General features: G+C 41.5%; 1 protein-coding gene across 20 annotated transcripts in view; it reads left to right on the plus strand.

The window, feature by feature from the left end:
- Positions 1 to 12,358, plus strand: part of RIMBP2 (RIMS binding protein 2) — a 325,140-nt gene that overhangs the window by 258,516 nt on the left and 54,266 nt on the right. For all 20 annotated transcript variants that reach the window (XM_025195741.1, XM_025195747.1, XM_025195719.1 and 17 more), the window contains 3 exons: positions 6,965 to 7,116; positions 9,105 to 9,181; positions 12,240 to 12,349. In XM_025195741.1, the coding sequence (XP_025051526.1) occupies positions 6,965 to 7,116; positions 9,105 to 9,181; positions 12,240 to 12,349 (339 nt within the window). The remainder of the gene's footprint in view (positions 1 to 6,964; positions 7,117 to 9,104; positions 9,182 to 12,239; positions 12,350 to 12,358) is intronic.

Raw genomic sequence — 12,358 nt, forward strand, 5'->3', positions numbered from 1 at the left:
TATTTGTTCTGTCTCTAGCCTGTCTGCTTCCTCCCCGGGGTTTGGAATTGTTTGAATCCCTGGACCTTTGAAGCATGCTGCCAAGGCCACCTATTGTTAGGGGTTTGATGTTATATTGCAATATTGTGATGTTTGTAAATTATGGGTTAGTTAAGTTAAATGAAACTTCCGTTGGTATACGGACACTGCTTTGTGACTGGATAATTTTTCCCCCGTGTGAATTGTAGATCTAATTAATTACCAGGAGAAAAGGTTGAAATATTTCACGTTTGTTTCGACAAAACTTCAAATGTTAAATTTGGGGCAATACTTTTAATTTAAAAAGTAATTATCTGGGTGTATAGGGCCCATCCAAAGAACCCGATATAGTCAATATAGCAGGGGTGGGCAAAATGCAGCCCGCGGGCCAGATGCAGCCTGCCAGGTCATTCTATCCAGCTTGTGGACCCCCTAAAAAATTTAGAAAATTAGTATTTATCTGCCCTGGCTGCTTGTCATGCGGCCCTCGATGGCTTGCCAAAAATCAGTAAGCGGCCCTCCGCCTGAAATAATTGCCCGCCCTTGCAATATAGTTTTTCCATTCACTGCAGAGTCCTTTGGACCTTCAAAGGTGGTGGATAGTAAGGGGGGGGGGGGTTTGCATTTAAACCAACAGTGTCAAGTACGTGGGCTGCAGGCCAGATCTGGCCCAGAGAGCCCCTGGGGCTCGTAGAAGGGCTAGGAATTTGGAGATGAGGCAAGCAGGGCATGGGGCCACTGCAGAAATCTGGGGCATGAATCCTTGTTGGAGACCCATGTCAGCGGTTGCATTAAGCCCCCACACACTGCTGCAGGAATTGGGTACCCCTGCAGCCTGCAAGGCTCCTTGCATTCTGAATCCAGCCAGGGCAGTGGGGTAGCAGGTGAGTTTGATGCTCCCGATTTAAACTGTAATAGAAAAATACAAAATACACCAACCTTAAAATGAAGATTGTTATAGAAATAACATGAGTATTGAGAAAGCAAACAGGGTTTTTTTCTGCTCGTGAGCATGCTGGTATCAGAGGAGGAGTGGGGGGGTGGAGGGGCGGGGGCAGGGAGATTATTAGCCCAAGTGAAAATAAGCTGGTTTTTGTAGCATGCTGAGCACATATTGGCTTTGCTCCAGGAAGGTACTTAAGCATGCAGAGTCCGTGAAACTAGGCATGATCTTCAAGTTAAGCAACTAATAATAAGTCAGACTCTCTCAATGGCTTCATCTTATTTTCCTAATGTTTAATTGAAATAGCTGAGAAAAATGCACCATGGAATAAATATTTTCAAGAATCTATCAGGTATTGGTCCTCTAGACCAATACAGGTTGTAGCTGTATTGGTCTAGAGACAAAAGGAATTAAAACTCATGGAAGAGGTGATCACGTTTATTAGACCAAATAGATATTTGTATACAAATTTGTTTAATGTATTAGGAAATAGGAATTTTCATTTCCACCTAGGAGAATTTGTACAATCTCTGCTCTCTCCTATGCCTGATGAAGGGTGCGTGCGCCTGAAAGCTTGCACATAAATACAATAATTTGTTTGCAAATGTCTAGTTGGTTTAATAAAAGATATCACCTCTTCCATGAGTTTTGCTTCCTTTTGAGGAACGTATAGCATAATTCTTCCTCAGTTATGAAAGACCTTCAGTCCTGTTGGTACCTGGATCATTGGACTAGAAATCCTTGGACCAATATTCATATGTGGTATCAATGCATTAATAGCAGTGATATTGCACTTTTAGTTCATAATTTGTAAGCAAGCAGGTGGTAGTTTTGAAAGAATCTGCCATTTTACAGTACAAGTTTTGTTACAGCAGGCTTCTGGAATTAAAAGTAGATTTTTTTTTTAATGCCCTGGGGCAAGAGAGGACACAACGACTTTCACAACAGAAAACGTCAGACATGAGACCCAATTATGACCAGTTGCTCTTCCTTAACTGGTAATGGGTAGACGTTTCAGAAAATAAAATAAATGTAGACTCAGAGTGGATTAAAATGTACAGACAAAATCTGCTCCAGAGATAACGATAATGTTGCAGCCAAAGCCAGATATAAAAACTGACAAGATTTGTTGTTTATCAGATATGAGGGGCATTTTAATGCTCTTTCCCAGACATGCAGGGTAGTCCATAATTGATCAATCAATGATAATCTGAGTAGAAAGCTGGGTGTAATAGGCTCATGGTCAGACACTTTGAGTCTGATCAACTTTAATTGTGTCCAGAGACCTTTAAATTGAGTAGTCTGTAGCTTTTGTCTCTTCCCTTGAAAGAATATTCTTTAAACTTCCAGAAGCCAGCTCCCCTGATTCTGTAGATTTGCTCTTGTCCTGGGGAGGGGGTGCTCTGGGATTATCTGATTATCAGCCAGTAAGAATCATAGTTAACTTTAAAGTTAACGTTATCAACACATAGATGTCTTTTGGGGTGCTTATTACTCGTATGTTAACACCAAAGTATATAGTTATATTCATATTACACTTCCAAGCCTACAACCAAGAAATAGCCCTCTCGAATATGATCGTCCTTAATGGTTTTCAAACCTCTCGTTACTGCTTTGCTGATATTGTATCATTTTAATAATTTTTTTTTATAAAGCTCTGCTGCAGAATAGATCTCAAGTCATGGACTCAATGTTAAGGCGCATGGCTGTAAGAAACCCCTGGGTTGTGCCCTTTAGTGCTGTGTCACCTTCCTTTACTAACGTTATCCATTTACCACTAGGATAAGAGGAAAAACGCACTTCAATGGGTTCATAAATGGAGAAGGACCAAACCTTTTTTGTTCTTACTGCAGGGTAAACCCAGTGATGTTGCACCAAGGCAAAAAGAGAATTTAATTTGTAACCATGGCATATTTTGATCTGAACATTTAGCTTCATTTCAGATGCAGTATTATTCCTCTGTACCCATACATACCTAACCCAGAGCAGCAGGTTTCCTTTATGGAGCTCCAAGAGCAAGCGTTTCACATGGTCACCAACATGCTTCATGTATAATGTGTCTAGTCCCTTTGTTGCTGAGGTGTTGATTGTTATTGGCAGTGGTGTTTTCACATATGGTAGCTTTTTTTAAAAGTCTCTACTAAGCTAAACAGTAGCAGCAGCAGCACTATATGCCTGCTGGAATCTGGACAAATTGAGGCACTTTATTTAAAAGGTCCCATGACCTTAAAAAATAATGAAGGTCCCCAGGAGCCTCCCACTAACAATTGACAATGTAGTCTGGTCTCATCGCCTTACCCAGTTTGTTTCAGTGGCTTGGAAATACAGCAAGCAGGTTTAAGCTGGTTCAAGAAATTGCTTATATTGTAGTCTATAATGAAAAGTACCCTGCAGGGCTAAGAACATGGGGAAGAGGCCTCCTTCCAGGAGCAGCAGACATCATTTCACACACTCTTGGATAGGGAGATAGCAACTGATAGCACCCAGGGTAGGAGTTACAAGAGCAAGGAAGACTATTACTGGATATGCAGCCAAATGAGAAATCAAGTGACACTGCATGTGGCAGCAAGACTAATTAGGAAAACAAATCTATTTTGTGTGTTTGCAATTGTGGCAGAAATGCTCCCTTGCACTTATATATGTACTTAAATATCACTAACCCCACTTACCAGGTGGAGAAAATGAGACCTGGAAGGGGTAAAAGTGCCCTGCCCAGAGCAAAGATCACAGAGTAAATTGGTTTGAGGAATGGGATTACGTTTCAGGAGAGCTGCTTAACCTTTCCTGCACTGTCTCCAAAACCGAGCAGCGATTCTTCTTTGCTCACCTTCGTTGTCCTCTGCACCACAACCAGTCACTTGCTAAGTCCTGTCGCTCCTTCCTCTTTTGTAAGCCAAAGCCCAGCTTCTCCTTTCATCCTCATAGCAAAAACCCTGGCCCATGTCCTGACCATCTCTTGCCTTGACTGTGACTACTGTGCAACCTTCTCCTCCTATCTGGCTTTCCTGCCTCTGTCTTCTCCAGCCTGTTCAAAGGATAGCTGTTAACATCCACTTCCTCTTCTGGGACTTCAATCATGCCTTCCTGGTTTTACTGCATCAAATTCATATTGCACATTCTCATTTTCACAGCCCCTAAAACCTATCCAGCCTCCCTGGCTTCCTTTCTTGCTGTTCCCAATCCGTTTGCCTTTTATCTCATACTAACATGTGAAAAGGTTTACACCCACTATCAGGTGGCCCTTGTGTCGGGATCGGTCTCCCTTCTCTATCCTGAGCATCTTCTTTCCTCCATGTCACTTTTTAAAGCCCATTTATTCCAGCAAACCTTCTTAAATGATCTGTCAATCCCCATAATATAAGTCTTTTGTCACTGTCTTGCTTTTGTCTAGCTCAAGCCAGATTCTGGCTGATAACCCGCATAGGGTGTAGGGCAATTAGGGTGTCCAGGAAGTTCCCCCTCTATCTGATGTCTAATGTGATTAATATATTAACAAAACCCAGGAAAATAGAAGAGATATGAAACAAAAAGCCAGTTTGCTTTGAATGTATAGTACCGGTTATTCATAGTTGCTGGGCTAACGGTTTTGGGTGGCAAACAAACGCAAGGAGTAAAATTGGTTTCACGTTTCTGCAAAGGAATGATTGCTGGTTGTACATATATGGAAGATTTCAATATGGAATTGGGATGATTATCATTAATTTTTTGTACAGCTTGTAATGTTTCCCTACTATCCGTCTGCTTAAGCTGCCCTGCTGTTAAATTACAGTGGTGCAGAGAGAAGGAATCAAGTTTGACCAGGGAGTGTGCAAAGAGCCCCTCTGACAGTGTGGTTTGGGATGTGTTCTCCTCTGCGAAGTGAAAAGATGATTCCAGGTGGCACCGAACAGTGGCAAGCCTGCACGTGAAAAACAAAGCCCTGCGTGCCAGGGCCCTAGCAGGGCTGGAGAACAGCTGCTGATCGTGCGTTGAACCAGGGCTTGAGAATTGGAGCATGGACTAGTTGTATTAAAAAAAAAAGAGAGAGGGGCGGTGGGGAGGCTCAGCTATCTGATTATGTCAGCAGTGCCCTAATTGTATGCTGTGGCTTTGAAACAGTTTCTGCTGCTACGGCAGCTGTAATTAAGCCCAGTTTGCTATTTCCTGTTTGCTTTCTGATGGTTTCAGAGGAAGAATATTATAGTACAAGGAACTGTGCCGCCTTTTACAGTCCACCATGACCGATCTCCTTGACAGCCTTGCCGAGCATTTCTTTCTATATGTTTCACTCAGCCCTAATCTCTGCCAAAATTACTGGGACATCAGTCAGGCTGCTCAGCATCTTGCAGGATTGCTTGCTAAAGTGTACCATATGAATGTAGGTTTTAGCAAAGAAGAAGCAGGCGGTCCTGAAGGTTTCGTCACCCTATAATCCAAACCCACTGTGTGTATTAAAAAAAGTCCTACCACTTTATCACCAGTGTGTCAGTCATGTACTTACCTGGATGCTTGATGCACAGGTTGATTCCATTTTTTTTTTTATAGTTACATGCCCAAAGTCTTAGAAGGCCAGCCGTTTGAGGGGTAGGCATGACCTTTTTCATAAGTCATCAAAAAAGCCATTTCTGGGCATCCTTACATTATTGTTTTTCTTTGTGAAGAACTGCACCAAATGTTGGTGGTTTTTTGACCTTACTTGCCTTTTATTTTACTTAGGAAAGCAGGATGTTCTAATGATCCAAGCACACATCCAAACCGCGATCTTTGCCAAGGTCCAATAATTATGAAAGGCCAATTTGTGACACCTGAGGCCTGATTATTAGAGGGCTGAACAGAGCTAGCCAGAAAATGTCATCGTCCCCCCCGCCACTGAAATTATTTTTCATCAAAAAATTGAACACTGAAAAATATTTTGTAATTAGCTAATAGATGAAAAAAACAATTTAAAAAACCTCCTGGAAACAGAATATTGTTAGTTTTTAGTTTTCCAAATAAATGTGAGAACATTTCCAAAAAAGGCAGCACTTTCCATGAACAGCTTCATTTATGAAAAGCGCAATTTTGCACTGAAACAAAATTAATAGAAAATTTTCCACCCAGCTCGTAGGCAGGCATCTAGGACTACCATTGATATTCTTGGGAATTATAAGTATCCAACTCATCTAATATCAGATTCTAGGAGTGTCAAATTGAGGAACAAAACTATTGGATATTTTTGAAGAATTGGGTCATGAAGCAATCAATCAATCTGTTTTCATTGATTGACCTTGTAGCCTTGGGCAGGTCTCTTCAACGTTAAATTTCTGTGACATTATACCTATGAACATAGTATGGCTTGATACTCCCTTACACTCTCTATACTTCCCTGACAATGAAACAGGACCTTCAATTTGATGTATATTTTCACTTAGTTCAAGGCCCTATATATTGCCATTGTGATTTAAATGGTCCATGGGGTAAATGAAAATGATTCTTGTGAACGGTACTGCTTATCTACCTACTTACGGATTGTTGAACTTTAATAAATTAAAGCTTGTACGACACTAGAAGTGTAAAGTTAGATATTTATGATTATTACGAATAAATAGTATGTATCGGCAGGTTGAGGCTTTGTTTTTCATGCTAGCGTGATGAATAACTTCAAGGCATGTTTAGGTTTCTGGCAGCAACATAAAGTCATATCATAGCATAAACTTTCCTCTTTTCCAGCTAGTCAGTAAAGACTGGGCTGTGACTCATATTCACGTGGTCCATGACACTGACCTTTGTATGAAATTCTCCTCTTTCCATATAATTGTTCATCCAGAGTTGTTTGAACAGGTACAGAATGGGAAAGGTTAGTGTGAATGACCTCCGTGGTCCCCAGGCTCCATTTCATGGCCCCTTTCTGGAAGGAACATGAATAGGAATCAGGTGGTATTTCACACCCAGCGAGCCAGTCGTCCCATGGTGTCTCTGCTGTGACTATCAGCAAGGTTACCAATTTATACCAATTATTCTCTTGTGTGTTTTATTTATGGGCAGGTCATGAAAGCCCTTCTGGAAGTCGTTGTGTGATTTCAGAGTTTATACGACCCCTTCAGATATCCAGTGACAAACCAGAACAATTGTCTGTCAAACCTACTTTCCTATCCAGGTCAAGATCCGGCAGCCCAAGATGCAGATTTGATTCAGACGTGAGTCTTTTTCACATCAGAACATTTCTCCTCTCCAGTGGGACAGTTATCTTATACATTAGTGATGAACTGCACTGGGAAGAGTCAAGGGGTGAGGTTTTCAAAAGTGCCTAATGACTTAGGAGCACAAAGTAAATGAGAATCTCAGCAGGAGTTTTGAAAGGAGCCAAAGTGAGTTAGGTGTTTGCATGTCAGTTATTCAGTGTGAGCATGGGGTGCCTAAATCCTTTAGGCGCTTTTGAAAATCCCAGTTTTCAGGGGCACAGTTTAAGATCCGTTCTATACTGTGCCTTGCCTATATGTCTCTTTCTTCGCAGGATGTCTGCATCGGTTTGTTTTTTAGTTCTTCTGAAAGGTATTGCATTTCTTCATGAGCACTGTTAGACCTTGTATAATGATGTATCCATGGCATAGTGACAGCACGATCTACTGCAAAAGTAAGACTCTACACAAAACATTGCCAGCGTCCCTCAGACCTTTTCTAGGTGCGATTGCCTCATTTGCTATGACTGCTTTTTGCTTGGTTTTCATGATATGGAAATCCATTTGTTAGTAATTGGACTGATTTCATCACCTAGTATCATTTCCCAGGGTACTCTTCTAAGCTGAATTTGAGCCTGTAACCTGGAAGTGAACAGTTCAGTAACTTATTACCAAGCTTTTAAGCCACGTAGCTTCCTATCATATTTGCATTTATTTGAGTTATTGGAAAGATTCAACCGAGCCTTGTGATACTTTATTTGTGCCAGCCCTTGAACAGCACGGGACCAGCAGGAAATCCTTTGAAATGTGATTGTTCTCCAATGCATTTGGTTATTACTCTTTTCTCATTAGCCTTCATTCTCTCGTAAGCATAGTCTCAACTACGCCATTGCAAAAATCCTGTAGAATTGAGCAAGGATGAAACCCAATAGACTTATAGAGTTATAATAGAAAAATACTTCTAAAATCCAGTTACGTTTACAAGAAAATAAGATCCTTTATATAGATTTTCTTAACCTTGCTGTGGAATTTTATTAAAGGAAATTCATTCTCCATTACAAATATACAAAGGATGATTTTTTTTTTCAAAACCCCATAGGAAGGCTATCACTTTTCATTAAATTCTGTAAGACGCTCTGTAATAACAAATAGTGATGAAGGAGGGGAGGGGATTGTATTGTATCCATCTTATTGGATACAGTCTTGATTTGTCCCTTTATAAAGTTGTTAAAAAAAAAAAAAAGAAAGAAAGAAGAGTTCAAATTGTGGACAGACTGTGTGAATGTATCTGTTTTCTGTGTTAGTGTTGAACCTTTGGAAGTTGCATCAAAATGCTTTTGGGCACAGCCAGAAAACAAACTATGATGTAGGATATTCTGCAAACTTCCTTTTCCAGCTTTTGCCATTGTATACTGAGCATCAACTCCTAAAGGTCTGTTTAGGAAGAAGTGGATGCAGCCAAACTCATCAATAGCTTCCATAAAGAGAGTCTGAAGTAGTCAAACAGAAAAGGCAGCGTAGCGACAAGATCTAGGGAAGCAGAACTAACAGCATAGACCAGAACAAGAGCATGTCAAATTTACTTCCCTTCTATTATTTTTCAGTTGTCTCTTCTTAACAGAATTGTTCGTGGCTTGCCTTTCTGGGTGTAACGTTGTCATGCATGCAAACCTCTCACAGATCTTCGGCTACATTTTCCGAGGTGTCAGATACAGGGGCAACGTATGTAAATTAAGACTTATGGAAATCAGACTTTGAGAAATAAACTTGGTGAGCAGGGCTTGACGTTGTGACATCTGAAATCAAAAAACGAGTGCGAGCCATTCTACAAGACAGGCCTGCAAATCCCATGCTTGCTAGTAAGAATACTAGCTCCCAGGGCAAACAGGATGGACTCTGATAAGAGGAGTGCAATGTTTTGTATGTATTCAGTCTTGTTTAAATACTCAATGAGAAAAATGGTGAAAGCAATAGGGTGAAATCCTGTTGTCTTTATTTCTTTCCAGATGGATAATGAACGGAATGCCAATACCTCAAAGCAGAGATACTCTGGGAAAGTCCATCTTTGCATCGCCCGTTACAGGTCAGATATTCAATTCAATTTTTTCCACAGGGGTATGTAATACATAGATCCCACGTGTCAACCCAAAGCATAAATGGGCTTTTTGCAATGGAGGTCAGTCAGATGAATTGAGGGGATTACATTCCCTCATCCGCTGAGTTACAGAGCCACTTCCACAACCTTGGTGGCTGATTTGCCAGGCTGCAAATGCCCCGGTCACATTCAGCTGCAAGCCCCAGCAAATGGATCCCTCCTAGGCACAACCCCAAAAATATGACCCTGCCTGCACAGTGGAACCATGCTGGCTCCATTGCCTTTTGGGTTATACAGACCCACAGAGGGTTGGGGGCAGTGTTTGTGCCCAGGCTCGTTCTCTGAACAGCTGGCCTGAGAAAAAGGGAGCTCGGGGAAGAGCAAATGATGATCTATCGAAAGGGTCCAGGTCTTCATGGTCTCCGTCAGTATACAGTTACATCAAAATTGGCAAAGTCAGTAAGTTTGCTGCAGTTAGTTTCCGAATTTATGTCAAAACAGCAGTCTAAATTATATCAATCTTGGCTTTGTGCCTGATCATTAGAGAGAGGCTTTCAACGCAAGCAAACTGCTTTTGCTGCTCCATCTTCCTTCCTCCTTGCGAGAAGCACAAACTAGTGCTCCATAATGTAGTCTTCAATGCCAGCAGGTCGCCCATTCACCTGCTCTATAGAAATGTGGTATTTCAGTGTAAAGGGACCTATAGTGAACATACAGCTTGTGTGCTGCTTGGTCTGCACGTGCTGGACCTGTGATCTGCATGTGTTGGTATTTCCTGACCTTACGTATCTCACACTTCTATACCAAGTCTAAATTTCCCCAGCAAAAATATAGCTAGCAAGGATGAGGATGCATGCCAAACCCAGTCCCATTAGAGTATAATAGTCAATGCAATGTAAAGTTGTGATAAAAGAGTGCAGAACCCAGAGGAATTCAGAGCCCATACTGAGTTCAAATTAAGCTGCCTTTCTCTAAAGAGAAACATGATTTTATTTCTGCAAAAGGTGCTAAAAATCACATCCAGTTGAAAAGAGTCCCTACACAGAGGATGAGTCTCTGAGCTATTCTAGCAAACTAAAATGTGATTAATTGATCAATTAAATGCCTTAAATTCCAGCATTCCATTGCCGTGCATATGTTTCACGATTGAAGATCTCCTTCCTTGTAGGTTTAAAAAACAACCAAAACCCAAACCAATTAATGTAGACAATGCATTTAAAAATTAGCATTTGTGAGAGAAGACATAGTCTGTGCTTTCCTTGCAATTGCAGCGTGCAACTAGACTTCTGTGTAAGTCTTTCTCTTGCAAGCACAGCAGCATCCCTTCATTTCAAGGGGCAGAGGTCAAGACTGGTGGCTATGCCTCCCTCCTGTAGGTGAAACTCATACGGTATTTATATATTTACATCAGCAGTGCTGGATACAAATTAGAGGGCATTTGGGGGAAATTTTTGAACATTTCAGTCCATTTACAAACGAGAAACAGTAGTACGATAAATAAGTCACTGTAGTTTCCCTTAAATGCTAACGAGGTTTAGAGTCACTAAATTAAATACAATTCTTGGCCTGCGGGCTCATGTAAAATAAAGAAATAGCAGTAAGTACCTCTACGGGCCGGTGCAGGCAAGAGACGCGCACCGAAGCAGTTCATTCTGGCGACTCACGGGTTATGTCAGCAAGCAGTGCCCCCTTGGAAGAGAGCACATGCCGAGCACTTGCAGGCTGAGAGATGCCATGTGGCTAAAGTCAGCCGCTTTAGCAAGTGGGCTCCTGCTCTGACTTTATAACTGGCAAGGGTTTTAAACAGATTTTCCTTTTGACCATGCTCCTTCTAGATTGCCCAAGGCATCATTACACCATTGCACTAATGTGAGCATTTATAAACAGTTTATAGCAATGCTAGAGGAAGACCACACTTTGAAGGAGAGAGCAAGACCTTTTCTATTTGCCTTCTTGCCATACTCTGCTAGTTGAGGGGGGAGGGTGTTATAAAAATCCTATTCTCCAGTCTGCTGAGGATGCTCCTGTGCTGTGCTGCAGTAGGCTGCTCCCCTTCTAAAAGGCTTTGTTTCACTGCACCTTCCTGTGTTCTCCAGGAGCAATATGGCTCCCCTAACAAAACAATAGTCACTTAAGACTTGGTTGTGATGGTGCTAAACATGTGGAAATCCATAGTGTCAGCAGCACTGGATTCAGACCCTCGTGCAGCAAAAGCAGGATGGGGCCTGGGGATGGAATAATTTTTTTTGGCATGTTCTTGAGACATGTACATTCATAAGAGGATCAGTGTGGCAGAAGGTATAGGGCCTGATGCAAACCCCCCATTGAAGTCAATGGAAAGGGTCTGGTTGACTTCAGTGGACTCTATATCATGTCTTAACATCCCGGTCATCATAAAATTTCAACAGTGGCAAAGGTTCACCCATTGTTAGATGCCCACCTAGGAGCAGGCATTATGGCAAATTTCCATCTCCTGCTAATGCAGCTTCGCATCTCACAATCCAGTGCAAGTATCTGATGGATTTATGTGTGCTAATAACTTTGATCTGAGCATGACACACCTTTTCCTCTAACTAACTGCTTTATGGAGAAGAGCTGTTGAAAATGAATAGATCCTAATGACTTGGGAAAAGCCCTGCGCAAGGAATTATATCTTTCCTTTAAAAATTAAGGAAGACATGGGCTAAGGTGCCTATGGTAGGAAGTAGGGCTTAATTAAGCTCTTTGGAGTAGGGATTACCTGTTTATGCTGTGGGCATGTACAACTCATAGTACAGTAGGGTCCTGGACCATGATTAAGATTCGTAGGAGGTACTGCACCGAAAATAATTATAATGATAATAATATATGGAGGTGCCTAATTCCTCTAGACACCCTGGCACCGCATATATTTCAAAGGCTATAGCATGAAGATTGAAATGTAGAGCTACCCTCATGCACAGCCTTGGAACTGCACTCCATGATTATTATTCAGTGGTGCGTAGGATGCAACTAACTAAATACACGTGTTGTACTAAATGAAGTTTCCATCTGTGCTTCATTGCAGTTACAACCCTTTTGATGGACCAAATGAAAATCCAGAAGCAGAGCTCCCCCTTACAGCAGGAAAATACCTCTATGTGTATGGAGATATGGATGAAGATGGCTTTTACGAAGGTGTTTTAT

The sequence above is a fragment of the Alligator sinensis genome, unplaced genomic scaffold, assembly GCF_000455745.1.
Source record: "Alligator sinensis unplaced genomic scaffold, ASM45574v1 scaffold628_1, whole genome shotgun sequence".
NCBI lineage: Eukaryota > Metazoa > Chordata > Crocodylia > Alligatoridae > Alligator > Alligator sinensis.